We start from the raw sequence: 15920 nt of genomic DNA, 5'->3' as shown, positions 1-15920 counted from the left end.
GAAATTCAAAAATAAACAAATCACAAATTAAGCAACAAGAGGCGCATACAGAAAAAAAAAACTAACCATGTGAACTTTCAAACTGGAGACAAAGTCGTGCTCTATGATGCAAGAAAAGGGTGGTAGGCTTCAGGCAGACCTCTCGGGTCTGGGTCTTTACTCTCTTTAAACCATTAGTGATATTTTAGGGATGTCCTTGTCAAACATGAATCAGGAATGATGGACTCATTTTAAAAGCAAGTTATAACATAAGTCAACAGACCATACAAAGAGGGCTACAAAGATGAAGAGACTGAGGAATCTACAAATGTTTAAGGTCATGTTGGCTATTCTTAATGAAAGCTCAATATGCCGAGACAAAAGTGGACTAGGTGGGACAGGATCTTAAACCAATAGCAACTGTGGACTTGAAAGGGAGGGAGATCAAATGTTCAGGTAAGAAGACAGTTTACATCAGAAAGTAAAAACAAAGAATAAAGAAAGAAAGAATATATATATATATATATATATATATATATATATATATATATATATATATATATATATATATATATATTTTTTTTTTTTTTTTTTTTTTTTTTTTAAGAGAGAACAGCAAATATTCAGCAGGCAGAAAAAGGGAAAGACAACTAGGATGAAGACAGAGTTGTCTACTGCAGTTAGTACTCCAGAGGAGAAATGTATTGTGGAAAAAGTTGACTTATTTTTTCTTTGAGGATATTTGTTATTGGTAGGCCATACAGGGATTATACATGCTGTTACTTTGATATACCACCAGGGGGCAATGTAGATATTGCATGTGTGCAGAACTAAACTATAGTTTATTTTTTATCCTTTCTCCTCCAATCCTCTGTCATACAGGCCTAGGGACCACTTTTCCCCATGAATAATTCCCGAATAATCAATTCCCGAGGTTTAGAATCAAGTCAAATGAAATCAATTTATAGTAGATTATCATAGGTATGCCACGCTAACAAGATGTGCTTTCCATGTTTTAATGTTAAATGCAGCTCATTCTCAAAATAAAGCACATTTCGTCAGACTGAGCAGTTCACATGGCTTCTTCTGGGCAGTAGTGGGCGGGGCCTGTGACGTAGACAAACGCTGGCATGTTCTAGAGCTGTCCTGTTTTTATTAACTGTCGCTCAGCTGATCGTGACGCACCGTTTTCACAGTAGACGGCAGAAGGACATACAGATATAGAAGTTGTGTCTCAATTACACGCTGAAGTAATGAAGCACGGTGTGCCAGCGGTAAGCGGGGGAATCTAACGGAATTCCTTACCCACGCTTATGTTGAAAGAGCGTCAGTTCCTGTAACCCGCGTCTTGGGACGGACTGTGTCGTTCCAGTGGCTTCACCTTGCCTTGTTTACAGAGGCACGGCTCCTCCTGGGTGGATAAACTTCTAAAGAAATGTAAGTGTTTTAATAGGGGTGTAACGCTACAACGCGGCCATTGGCATTGCTGAATGATCTCTAAAATACTGTATTTATATGCAGTTGTCGTGTGTGTTTCTATGGGATGGTGATAAGGCATGTTTAAGCAGCGCAGCAGCTGTCAGTGGCCATAAGGCTCACACACAAATCGCTTTTTAAGTTTGGGCTTGAAATAACATCACATTGTGTCCGGTTTCCAGAGAGTTCCAGACATGGGCAGGCCAGACTCCAGGGAAATACCAGTCTATATTCAGTCAATCAGGCCAAGTCCAACAGTTTATTGAATTAGTGTATAACATTCTGTCTTTGAAGAGCCTACAACTTGAAATAGTTACCAGTGATTTCTTTACATTAGTATTATATAATCAATATTAGCTGTGTCCCAGATTCATGAAAAAACACACTGCTTGGCCTGCATGGCATTGCCCAAGTTGTTGTTGTTATGTTTGGTGTCATGGCAGTTGATTTGAAGGATCACACATGCCTTCTTGTGTGAACATGACTGTAACTGACATGTAATAACTGTTCTGAAAATCAGAAATGTTTCTGAAACAGTTTAAAATGTGTTTGTGACTCATTTTGATGCTTTTTAATCATTTCACTTTCACAAATGTAAGTAACAGGTGCACTGAGCTAAAGGGCGCAATGGTGGATTATTATGATGTTCTGGGAGTGTCACGAAATGCTTCTCCGGACGACATCAAGAAAGCGTAAGTTAAACTCCCTTAACAGTGATTTGCCGTATGGGAAGGCTTTTGGCATTGTTACTATTCAATGTTACTAAATTTGTCTGTTCTAACGGATACAAGTGAAGACTATTTGGTTTAAAACCATGAGTGGCTCAACAGACTGTGAAGCATATTACCTGTTAAATGCATACCTCAGGTCTTTACTGACCCGGGAACTCATTCCACCTCCTGTACCTCATCCATTTTTAAGAGTTATGCCCCCATATATTTAGTGTTCCTCAACCTTTTTTCTTCTGAATAGTGTAACAACAAAAAAAAAACTGCTTCATTTTTTATAACTGCTTAATTACGTGTAAGTGTAAGACCCTATATAGGTAATTGTGTCATTTTTTATTTTTTTTTTTGCTCTTCTGTAAATCACATTTTTATGATTATTTCATATTTATATACATTTACTATCACAGGACATATATTTCTTTGTTTATTACAAGACAAATTAGTACTATATTCATTCAAATTACAACTATATCACATTGATTTTCTGTGTGACAGTGGTGAATTATCAGTATTCTATTAGTGTGCACACATACTGTATATATTATATTATATATACGATTGATTTACATTTGACACTGCTATTTAGCGAAGGAAGTAAACTATAGCAAGTTTAACACATGAACAGTATGATATGACTATTGTCATTTGGATGTACTACTGAAAAGTTGTGCATCTATTTAAACTCAATAAGTGCTTGGGAGAATAATTAAGTGTTAATTATGTGTATCTTATTTGTTATTTGTAGCTCAATATGTGTTTGACAGCTGTTGCGTCTCATAAAATTTCAGTGCGAAAGTAATGAATCCTGTTCTAGATTTGTTGCTTTATCTCTTTGATATATGAAAAATAAAACATAAAAATAAATCAGAATATATTCTATTCTATTATTTTCTAATTTTCTTGAAAAAGTTGGGAAAATTTGACACTATCTGGGCATTTTGTAGATCAATTTGTGATATATATATATATATATATATATATATATATATATATATATATATATATATATATATATGTGCCGGGTTTCTTAACCCGAGTATATACGTAATAATGTTTGGCAAAACACCCATGCATTTAAGGGTTAAAGTAAGATAATTTATAACACTATGTCATGACTTTTTTAATTTAATATCTTCAGTAAAAGCCAGAATTACTTACCTATTTAACATTTATTAGCAATTTTCCAATGACTCTGGTCCATAGCAAATTTTCTGTTTGCTTTGAAATGAAGTACACTGATCAGGCTACCTAGACTGTTGAGATGCCAGTCAAGCTAAGTTTGCCTATCAGTTTATTTACGTGCATGTATACAGTTACAGGAAACTGGCTCTACGGTGGCACCCTGACAAGAACCCAGACAACAAGGAGGAGGCGGAGAGAAAATTCAAGGAGATAGCAGAGGCCTATGAAGTTCTTTCAGACAGTAAGATATCAGATATTTTAACTTACATTTATTTTACTTGTGAGAAAGTGGATTACGCTGGGTCTTACACTGTTGTGTTTTGTCATTTCCAAGAAAGCAAACGGGAAGCTTATGACAGATACGGTAGATCCGACATGCCAAGTTCGGGTGAGTAAATCTTCACAGCGCTTGATACTGTCTTATTGCTATATGAGTTTATGTCAGGTCTCAAAGCTATTTTGATTTTTACATCTGTCTCCCAGGCTCTGGTAGCTCTTCATTTCCTGATGACTTCCCAGGATTCACCTTCACATTCCGCAGCCCAGATGAGGTTTTTCGAGAGTTCTTTGGAGGGCAGGACCCATTCGCTGACTTTTTTGGTGGGTGCTCATTGACTTCTTCTGTAGATATGCTTCTTGCTGGCCTGAAACTCTCTCATAGATTGGTATGAGTGGTTTCCTTGTGTAAAGGCCTTTGCGCACCAAACGCGAATTTTCACCACAATTAACATTTTGAATAGAAACAATGGATACATATGAAGCCAATTCACGCCTAAATCGAACATTCGCTCGCTGACAAAGTTTTTTTTTTTTTTTTTCTTCACTTGCTGATGAAATGCCCTGACCAATAAAATATGAACAATGGATCACATATCAGGAGCTGCTGCAGTTACTAAAACAACGCAACTGGTAGCGGTAAAGCACAGAAAGCTGTTTTGATCATCAACGTTAAATGCTGAAGTAACTCGAGGAAGAAATCCTGAACCAGCAGTGAGGATGTGTATTTCATTTGCATCAAATGCCTTAAAAAAAACAAAACAAAGCAAAAATCTTATATGGGCTCTTTTAACATATAAATGATATTGTTGCATCACTGCCTTGCATCCCGTTTAAAACAAACTCTCTGATCTTATGGTGATTGTCTTCATAATGTATTCCATATTGCTCTATTTTTTGCCTTTTCACTTAATCTTACGTGAGTTCTCCGATATCTCTAATTAGGGATGCAAATTTTGGCAAATTCTTTTAACAAACTAACCGCCAGTATCAACCTTATTAATTGGTTAACCGATAAGCCGTGAATCAAACAAATGACCAAACAGGCATTACAAAGGTATACTGGCTGAAACAAGACAGATTTGCATATTTAGCAATAGTTATTACATCAAACTTTGAATGAACAACCGTATATCAAAAACGTGATAATGTTGGTTTGGATTTATGCTTTATTGTTTGCATTATATAGACTCTTATTGGAGCATTTAGATGTCGTCACGTTTAATTTGTAACATGCAGGGTTTTGAGCAAATCTACAGTATAAAACAAGTAGATGAACATGGAAATAATATACAATCTGTATTGTTCCTATTGATATCATGTTTTAACCATTTTTTACACTCTGTTCTTTCTAATTACCCCTCAGACTGTGTAAACATATCTAGCAGGTTAACTGAAATCGTTTGTGAAGTATCTTGAATGTTTTCTTTCTTATTGAACAAATCAACAACAAACACGTCATCACTGCTGAAGCTTATAGAGAAATCTGCTCACTAGAGAACTTGCTTTCTTGTCTTTCGTATTGTGATTCCATGGTTGTTTACTATTGAACTTGTAAAGTAGTTCTTCTCATTTGTGATGTGCAAAGGGCAGACCAGCTGAAAGGTGCTTTGCACCACCTACTGTACTTTAAAAATTCTTGTTGATTAGTGCCACCTATTGTAAAGGCATGAATGTGTTAACGCCGTTCATTCGCCCCACTTTTAATGTGAAAGGGCCAATAGTCCAAGTAGGTATAGCTGCAGGCCAGAGATCTCCAAATGGGGGTGGAATCTACAGAAGGGGCAGGGTTACTCCAAAAGGGGGTTGTGCCAACTCCAAAAGGGGGCGTCACTTCCACTCTCGGTTAAGGTTAGGGAAGGGGTTAGGTTAGGGGCTCTCTATATCTTTGCTGGCTGTTTGGAGCTCCCACTACCCCTTTTTGGAGCTCTGTCTGCACCATATTCTTCTCCATTAGTTGGCGACAAGTTTCGCATTATCTCATCGCCTCTGGTGTGCAAAGGCCTTAAGCATTTTCCCTTCCACCCATACTGCCCTACAAAGGCAGAATGCAGAAACTTCACTACTAAAACTGAGTAAAAAAGCATCACAGATTTTTGATTGTTCAGCCAAATGTGTTGTATATACATGCATAGTAATGTACTGATTAGATATGAGCATGAATCTTACAATAGTTGAGCTGTATGTCACAGGATAGATCATATTCTAGTCTAGACTCTTAAAACACCCGATTTTGGTCATAAAACTATTTTGATAAAATGTGTAGTTACTATGTTTTGCCTTTGCATGGCAGCATAGTTCTCACAATCTCATCACATTCTTCCTTCATCTCTGCCTCAGTGTCTCACTTGCCTTACCCACTTTAACCCTTTCTCATTCTCTATCTCCTCCCACCTTCCCATTAGATGATTTCCCATTTGGTGGGATGCATAGTGGGTTTCACAGCTCCTCCAGGCTTGGGCCCAGTCGCTTCTTCTCATTTCCCTCAGCAAACGGTTTGTATTTTAAACTAGTCTTCTCACTGGTCTGCATTATGGGTATCTTGGTCTCTTTTTGCATATACTCCCAGATTAAGACTTAATTCAGATGAATTTTGCTTTAAATGCATTATATCTTGTTTGAACCAAGAATCCAAAAGGGGTATGAAAATGACAAGGGCTGTGTAAAAATAATGATTTTCCGATGCATCTCCTTCTTCGTTTGAACGATCTCGATATCGATTCTTAAATCCCAAGATCAGTCTTTCACTTTATGTGGCAACCCCCTATAAAGCAAGTAAACCACTCGCATGTGCAACCAAATCTCCCGCTATGTGACTAAAAATGTCCATGATTAGCCACTGGCTAGTATATATTCAGATTTCGTTCACCAGTGATTGAGTAGTATAGTGGAGAAGAAATTATTAGCACAGAGGTCCTTTACTGCTTGTTGAGAGTAAAAGTTTGGTTTCTCTCATTCTGTGTGTCCAAAGACAAGATCCACAGATCCATATGTAATTGAATAATGACTCTTTTAATACCCTTTCTGTTTTTTACAGTCAGTTTTTGATTAAAAAGAAGAAAAAAATAAATAATATATATATATATATATATATATATATATAATTCTAATCACACATGGATGCACTAAAGCTTCCCAACATTTTTTCAGTCACAACACCCTTTGAGTATTTACAAAATCTTGTGGCACCCCAAAAAAAGTGTGGGTGGTGGGTGGGGTAGGGTAAAACTTGTAATACTCAAAAATTTTAACAACAATCTCATCTAAATCTGCCAGGGGACTATTTCTTACCTCAATTCTCACCCTTAGTTTTATTCAAATTGAAATGTTTTTTTAGTTTACAACATACATTATGATCCTTCTATTCAGGAATTTGTTTTCCATCAAGACATGCAATAATATGCTGACTTGTATATATATTGTTGTTCTTGACAAATATCTTTACAGGTAGTTGAAAGGATAGTTCACCCAAAAATAAAAATTCTGTCATGAATACTCGACCATATGTTGTTCCAAGATGTTAGGCTGAATGTTAGTCCCAGTAACCATTATCTTTCATTCATCTTTTTTTTCCCATACAGTGAAAGTAATGGTTGGTTAGGACTAATGGTTGGTAATGGTTGGCAAGGGTTGTCTGACATCTCCTTTTAAATTCCACGGATGAAAGAAAGCCATATGGGTTTGCAAAAACTTGAAGGTAAGTGATGACAGAGTTTTCATTTTGGGGTCAACTATTCCTTTAAGTCAGTGCTCTCCAGTTTAAAGTTGACAAAATGCACAGAAAATGTACAGATGAAATCCTGAAAAAGGGGACCTTGCTGCTAAATCAGTTATGATGTTTATGGAAAATGTATAATAATATGTACACTGGCAGCCAAAAGTTTGGAATAATATACAGATTTTGCCGTGTTGGAGGGAAATTAATACTTTAATTCACAAAGGTGGCATTCAACTGATCACAAAGTATAATCAGGACATTACTGATATCAACAGCACCATCACTATTTGAAAAAAGTCATTTTTGATCAAATCTAGACAGGCCCCATTTCCAGTAGCCATCACTCCAACACCTTATCCTTGAGTAATCATGCTAAATTGCTAATTTGGTATTAGAAAATCACTTGCCATTATATCAAACACAGTTGAAAGCTATTTGGTTTGTTAAATGAAGCTTAACATTGTCTTTGTGTTTGTTTTTGAGTTGCCACAGTATGCAATAGACTGGCATGTCTTAAGGTCAATATTAGGTAAAAAAATGGCAAAAAAAGATTTTTCACATTATTAATGTCCTGACTATATATTGTGATCAGTTGAATGCCACTTTGGTCAATAAAAGTACCAATTTCTTTCCATAAGAAAAAATTCTGTACATTATTCCAAACCTTTGGCCGCCAGTGTATACGAAAGATAGATAATAAGATGATATTTTAAAAATTATGCATGTATATTATTAATAATATCATTTTTTATTTGATGTAAACCGTTAAACAGGCCTAGTTATTATTCAGATGACTAATTCACAAGGCAGAGAAAATACCTGTACAGGGGCCGGATTCACAAAATGTTCTTAAGATGAAAATTCTTCGTAACTACCATTTTCTGCTTAATTTCTAATTTAAGAAAAAAGTTATTATAATATATAAGAATATTTTGTATTCCCGAAAAAGACTTCTGAAGAAAGTTCTTATCTTTTTTCTTAAGATTGTTCTTAAGAAAAAACTTTACAATTCTCGAAAAAAATGTTCTTAAAAATCATCGTAAATAACATTTTAAAGTTAGGAAAACCTCACAGTTGTCTTAAATCCTAAAAGGTAAGATGTTTAATGAATTTACTGGGTTCTTTCAAATATGCAAGTTCTATCATGTTGAATCTGAAGTTGCAATTGTCTGTTTACACAGAAATGTGATTTGAGACCAAAACACGTATTGTGTTTTGTTATTTTTATTTTCAGCTCATAAACCATGTAAAAGTTATCACCAAACTCAAACAATACATGTTGTTTTAAGCTTCTTAATGTGGTGACCAATCATGCTAATTCAAATGGATGCGCTGCATATAGCACTCTCTCTCTCTCCGCAATCTTTAGAGTTCATAGAAACATAATAATTATAACATTAGAAAGCTGAGACTTTATTTTTCACCCACCATCCACATCCCTATCGGAGTTGGGCACAGCAGAGACAGCCTGCGCCATCCTTTCCCATTTACCCGCCTCTTATTTTCCAACTTGATATAATTATCAAGCTTTCCAAGGAGATATTTTTCCTTGCAGTGATTTCCTCAACAAGAACATCTCTACAGAAGTATTTGTTTCTTTTCTTATCCTCCATGTAAAATAAAAAATTATCAAATGGTTACCAGCAAGTCAATTCTCCTATATCTCACGCACTTAACATGAAAAATAAATAAATAAATATTGCGAGGTGCTTGCTACTAAAAAAAAGGTTCATAGATACATTTATCATTACGATTTACCAGCGTTGAAGTACTGAATTTGTTGTAGACTATTAGACAAAGCAACTCCATGATCAGACAATGTCAAAGCCTGTCTTTTTTGTATGTATGCAACATAATATATGCAATTTTATGACATTAATTGATGGAATAGACAACTGAACTAACCATAACCCTAAGCTAAAATGTGACCAATTTGATGTAAAACTAATGATAAAATATCATTTGTAAAATTTGTATTTTTGAATTGTACCTAGAAGGTTTCTTTATAATTAAGTGCATTAGCTGAGAGAGAATTTCTTTTATACGTAAGCAAAATGGACATTGTAACAGAATTGTACCCAGATGAATTGACATCGAATCCAATTGAGATCGGAAACGGATCCAATCGAGAGCTTGTGAATCGGAATCGAATCGGGAAATCTGTATCAATACCTAGCCCTAAAAATGACATTGCTAAGAACACCAATCTCAGCTATATCATTTTAAATTCATTAAGAGCTGCATTTGTTTTCTCTCGACACCAACAGTTGACTTCACCTCCTTCTCTTCTTCAATGGGAGGGATGGGCAGCATGGGAGGGGCAAACTTCAAGTCTGTTTCTACTTCTACCCGCATTGTCAATGGAAAACGTATCACCACAAAAAAGTCGGTTTGCCTCTTTTTATACTGATTATGTTTACTGTTACCCTTGTTCCATATGCAGTGTAATTCAGCAATATAAAACACTGTCGTTATTTGAAATAATCTCAACCCACTGAAATATGACAATGCACAGTGAAGATTTTTTTTTTTTTTTTTTGGTTGATTATGTAATGGACAATTCAATGCAGTTGATGTAGAATAGTAAAAGATTTATTAAGGTTTAGCTTTTGCCATACTGCAAAAGCCAGCCTACAGAAAGTCAAGTTCTTTTATATATATTTTAACTTCATTGTGTTAAACACAGGGTCAGAGAAAATGGACAGGAGAGAACTGAGGTTGAGGAGGACGGGGTTTTGACATCCATCCTCATTAATGGTAATATTAGTTATGTATCTTTTAATAATAACATGCTAGTAGATTTAGGAAGGAGAGACTGGGGGTGATAGTAACAGTGGGCAGTTGTAACACAAAATTTCTTCAATCACAATCAAGCCAGAGTGATGACACTTATACAGCACATGTTCTGTAAAGTTCTCTCTGTGAATAAGGAAGAAACAAGTGTGATCATTTCGCTTTAAGATACTTTTTAAAAAAAATTTTTATCAAGTTGTAACACACCGATATCTTGTATTAAATCAATATGATGATAGAGTCTTTCTCAATGTGAATATTTTAATGGCACTATAAATGTAGGCACATAAATATGTTTTCTAAACATTTTACAATTGCCCCCAGTCTTCCCTATTTCATGACATTTTACACCAGCCTCTTGATTTTGCTAATAACTACAACATGTGTTCATGTAGAAATTATCTGACATTCAGCTGTGTTCGTGTTTGCAGGTGTGGAGGATGAGATGGCTTTAGCTTTAGAACTGAGTCGTAGAGAGCAGTTGGGTCAGCCTTCCAGACGGCCCCAACAGCCACTGCTCCGCCCCTCCACCAACAGCTCTCCAAACCCTGCCCTGCGCTCCTTCAGTGCTGCCCCTTTCTATAACTGTCCCGATGCCAGCCAAGATGAGGATGACGAAGACCTGCAGATGGCGCTGGCCTACAGCTTGTCGGAGATGGAGGCCCAGCAGCGGGCAGAGGACATGATCACAGGTGCTGGGGGAGGGAGGGTGAAGCAACCAGGGGGTGGTGGTGGCGGTGAATGTGGGAATGGGAGTGGTGCCGCTAAGAAAACCAAATCTGAGAGGGCTGGGACAGATGATTCAGCACCCAGTTCCCTCTCTTCTCCAGAGGATAGTGTAGCAGAAAAGTGGCTGGATAGGTGTTCCGAACATTTGCATCCAGAGGGTGTTGTTGTAAAGGAGAATGAAAAAACAGTGGCCAATGGGACTAATATGATAAAAAAGAGGAGGAATTGTCAGTGTGTGGTCTGTTAGTAAGAGTGTGTAGAATAATCCTGCTTGTTGAACATGTGTTACGTTAGCAGTGTGTTGGCCCTATGTTTATTTGATGTGTTTTTGATCCTTCATGAAGTGTTGGACTGTGCCTTGACTTATAGCTCTCTGTTTCTTGTGGCAGGGCTTATGGCATTGCACAAGGATGACTGTGCTGATTTTGTATATTTTTGCCTTATGGTATAAATAACAGGTGCCAAAATGTGTTTATTCACCACAAAGAAAGCTAGAGGTTACACATTTAAAATTGAAAAATTAAAGGTGCTGTAAGCACCAGTGTTTTTGGAACCATGCATAAAATGTCCCTAGTACCTGACATTGCTCTGAAATTGGTATCCTAAGAAAACACATCTCTGTGACAGCCCTTATCTCAGTCAAATCAGCTAAAAAGCAATATTAGCTATATTAATATTAGCAAATTCGAAAACGCTCTCTGCCTTTTAATTGTTTTTCTCACTCAGGATTTGCTAACATCAGGTTGGTTTACATGTTTTTGAAGAGAAGATGTGTTCAGGTGCACTCTACCCCCCTCATTTTAAAGGTTTTAATGCTAAAGAAATGTATAGTAATTTTGAAACATGTTTAAATCATTTGCACTCACATGAGATGAAGACTTCAGTCATATCAGTAATCTTATAAAAGCTGTTTTATTTTACATGGAGAGGGTCCCCTCATGGGGATGTTGGGATCACATGACCAGATGAATACTACTCGCTTAATCTCAGTTACAGCCCTGTTATTGGACACTTTGGATTAAATTAATGGACCCTTTCACATATCCAGGTTTGGAATGCGGAAGTTAATGATTGCAGGGTAAACGTGTATAGCGGTAAATGGGAGACCACAGCAAATATAATTTTTGCTTACCTGTTTGCTCCAATAGCAATAGAAAAAATCCACTGTTACGTTTCACAGCTGTCCAAAAGAAGAAAACAAAATGTGATTTTTTTTTTTTTTGGTGGATACAGCAGTCAGAAGAGAGAAAGAGGCCACATTTTCTGTCACTCCCTCAGCAGCTGTATTAGAAACCTCATCGCAGCTGTGGTAACTCGTTTTTTTTTTTTTTACTTTTTAAAGTTTTTAAAAATTCCAGGGTTATATAATACAAAGTATAATGTTATAAATGTACACTTAATATAAAAAAATGTTTGCAAGATTTCCACTGCTAAATAAGGTGTGTTGGATTTACTTACAATATATATGTAGCATTTTGAAGTTAGCAAAATGGTTGAAGTTAGCAAAACAGCTAATAGCGTTTACAGCGCCTTTAAATCGTATTAAATATGACATTTTGGCTGCCAAACGAAGATACGGTAAATGCTCTTCCCTTAAATTCTCATTTAAATAAAATTGCAGCTGAGCAAGTTAGTGTTTCAATTTATGCTTAGCTGCCTAGTTGGCATCTCATTTCCAAATACCTTACAATTAATTGTTTCAACAGAACAAGTTTTCAAGTGCATCAATGTTTTTAAAAGGATTTGCAGTTATCTTTGACCGCACCTGGTAATTTTGATGCTAGCTGCAGATACATCCATACACAAATGATTATTGTAATGGTTTCTTCTAGAACAGAGGTTGTCTGATTCTTTGTAGTGACTAATCCTCTCCATTAATCCGGATTTATTTGAAAACGGCATTTTCGTTCTCGAAACGCTCTCCGTCCACACTGCCATTTTCAAACGTTTTCCAAATGTCTCTCATCCACACTGAAATGTATGAAAACTTTTAAATCCCCTTACTGCACATGCGAAAAATCGCCGTTCCATGTTCGGTCTGAAATGCAATTGTTCTCGTGCTCCATCTGGACAGCAATTTCGAGTAAACTTCCCGCCTTCTTTAAAGGAATGCAATGTGAAGGTTGTACAAAGTAACATTAATCTTTAACAATGCTATCAAAGTGAATGACAGGCACAACAATGCCGCTACAACATGGGCCGCCATCTTGATTGTTGCGGTTGAATGGATCACATGACTGCTTCACGACAACAATTTTGTCATCGGTTTCAGATATTTTCATTTCCCGGTCACACTACAACGCGAAGGTGGCATTTTCAAATTTATCCACTTGGGCCAAAAATTGCTGTCTCAGTGTGGACAGAAGGCCAAAACATAGAGAAAAAGATGCTTTTTTAAGTGAAAATGTATTAGTATGGATGAGGCCTAAGTGTCTGGATACTTTCTGTTTCTTTACTGCATTTCTCATTCCTTCATTCCTGTTGAACGTGATAGATGTACAGTATTTTTTGAGATGTTATAAACTTTTGCACAAAAAGACTTCAATATAATCACACTGTCTTTGAAAGCTAGTGCAGTACATAATGACTTCAAACTGTGGGAACCCAGGCATGTAAAGGATACATAGTTTTCTTAATTTATGTGCCAAAATAAAAGTGACAATGACACTCATCTCTAGTTTTATATGCATCAAATAGTTCAGTATTATTAATGGTTTGTTCCTTTTTTTAGTATAAGAATGCATGGCTGTGGTTTCCAGTGCCATATATTATGTGCCAGCCCGTTTGCCAAACATGTTTGCCAAAGAAGCACATTTAACTTATTATTATTTGTCTGTGTAGTTTCTTTCATATTAGCCAGCAAGTGTGTAATGTGAAATGAACAATCAAAACTTCAATAAAATTTGTTCTGCTTAAAAGACACTAGACAAAGCACAAAAAGGTAGAATGTTATGCTATGCGAATGTTTATCAAATACGTTATTTTGTATAATTCTAGAAATTGCAAAGCAAAAACAATTTATTTACAAAATTATTTGCTCTTATGTTTAAAAATGTTATGTGAGATGACAATTAAGAGTATCCTAATTCAGAGGGATTCAGTTCGGTGCTCTGAAAGTGATATTTAAAAATGATTTGATTTATTTAAAATGCTGTTTCAGTCATTGTTAACCTGAAGTTGTTGATGCTAATATGAGAAACAATAAACTGAAATAAATCAGTTTTGGTCATAAGCATTCATTTTTAGAACATAGAAAGTATTTTGATGGACTGCAAATATTTGCTTCCTTCTACAGTGTGACTCAACTCATGATATGTTTTGTCCACTTTACCTGATAATGAGTGGCAGTAGCTCTTTATAAACTTTAATGCCTTTAATTCTAAATCTCTGTGTTGTATTGTCATGGGATTTGTAACTTGCAAGATTCAAAAGGTTGAATTCCTTTCTTAAGTCATCAAGAGACCTACTTACTGCCGCAATCCAATTTTCTTGTCTCGCTACACACTAAAAGCATACCATTCTTATTTTTCAGAGGTTTTTTGTTGTTGTTAGTACCGCACATTTATTGAGTCTTTCCCACTCATAGATTTTATTTGTGCATTAGCATTTTAATATATTTTTGTCTTTTTACCTGACTCATTCTCCCTGCCGTTACAGAGTCCGACTTCCAGGCCTTCACAGGCTGATCTGTGGCTGTGGCCCCTTCTTACCACCCCCAGAGGTAAAACATAGTGTAGACCTCTCTGCAGCCCTCTTCATGAACTTTAGCATAGTTTTCAGACATTTCTCCCCACTTTCCAATAGTAAAGCAGAACACATTGTTAATTAAAAATGTCTATGTAATTATCTGATTGTTGCCCGTCCCTGCTGTAAAACATGCCGTGTTCCAGTAAGGAAAATATCAAACTCTGTATAATTAGAGTCTATTTTAATTTGTGCAAAAGAAATACCATTAGCAGGCACTACTGTAGACTCAAACCTACAAACAGTCCTCATAATAACACTTGATTCATCCATCTGCCCTTAACAGGTGAAGTGTTCCCTGGTGCTCTGCTCTTGCTTTTTGCCCCTCTGTCTTTCTCTCTCTCTCTCTGCCTGGCACACCTGCTGCTCAGAACCTTTTCAAAGTTTTATTTGGAAAATCCCCAGGCAACACTACATAAAGGTCAATAATGTACATGCTAATGATGTTTGTGTGTTTGTGTATGAATGTGTGTTCAGCCTTAGAGAGGGAAGATTGGATTTTTTTTTTTTTTTACATAATTATATATTTATGGCCTGCACTGATCAGAAATAGTGGCTGATGTTTTATGGACAAAATTATTCGGTATCATTTTTAATAATTATGAATGAAACAATGAATGTGTAGCAGCACTATATTTGAGAATTTAAAATCTTCATAACTTATGATAAAGATTTATTATTTATTCAGAAAGGTTTCCTGTGTTTTATTTCAAATATCTGTATATCTGATATTTTCTTCTGCAAGTCTTCTAATAATATACAGTGGCAAGAAAAAGTATGTGAAGCCTTTGGAATTAGCACATTCACAGTGCTGTGGAAAAAGTAAGTGAACCCTAGGATTTAATAACTGTCCGATCCTCCTTTGGCAGCAATAACCTCAACCAAGTGTTTCCAGTAGCTGCGGATTAGACCTGCACAACGTTCAGAGGAATTTTGGACCATTTTTCCTTACAGAACTGCTTCAGCTCAGCCATATTCTTAGGATGTCTGATGTGAACGGCTCTCTTGAGGTCATTCCACAGCTTCTTTATTGGGTTAAGGTCTGGGCTCTGACTGGGCCACTCCAAAAGGTGAATTTTCTTTTTTTGAAGCCATTCTGTAGAGGATTTACTTCGATGTTTAAGGTCATTGTTCTCCTGCATCACCCAGCTTCTACTGAGCTTCAGCTGGTGCACAGTTACCCTGACATTATCCTGTAGGAAATCTTGATAAACTTGGGAATTAATGTTTCCCTTGATGATGGCAAGCAAAGCAGCCCCAAATCATGATGCTCCCTCCACCATATTTCAGCGTTG

General features: G+C 36.3%; 1 protein-coding gene across 4 annotated transcripts; it reads left to right on the top strand.

Annotated features, from left to right (window-relative positions):
• Positions 1-1105: 1105 nt before the first annotated feature.
• dnajb2 (DnaJ heat shock protein family (Hsp40) member B2) lies at positions 1106-15316 on the top strand. Of its 4 annotated transcripts, XM_051709164.1 has the most exons (11): positions 1109-1416; positions 2061-2147; positions 3497-3606; positions 3700-3753; positions 3849-3965; positions 6047-6136; positions 9627-9744; positions 10046-10116; positions 10584-10844; positions 14539-14602; positions 14912-15316. In XM_051709164.1, coding segments are annotated over exons 1-10 (939 nt in total). In that variant the 5' UTR covers positions 1109-1414; the 3' UTR covers positions 14568-14602; positions 14912-15316. The 4 variants fall into 4 exon arrangements, 3 of the variants coding, with proteins under 3 accessions (XP_051565122.1, XP_051565123.1, XP_051565124.1); XR_007898372.1 differs by having other exon boundaries at positions 1106-1416; positions 10584-14602; XM_051709162.1 differs by having other exon boundaries at positions 1106-1416; positions 10584-15316.
• The last annotated feature ends 604 nt before the right edge of the window (positions 15317-15920 follow it).

The sequence above is a fragment of the Myxocyprinus asiaticus genome, chromosome 10 (assembly GCF_019703515.2).
Source record: "Myxocyprinus asiaticus isolate MX2 ecotype Aquarium Trade chromosome 10, UBuf_Myxa_2, whole genome shotgun sequence".
NCBI classification, from domain to species: Eukaryota; Metazoa; Chordata; class Actinopteri; order Cypriniformes; family Catostomidae; genus Myxocyprinus; species Myxocyprinus asiaticus.
The sequence above is the reverse complement of the archived record's forward strand: the minus strand, read 5'-3'. Positions and strand labels throughout refer to the sequence as shown.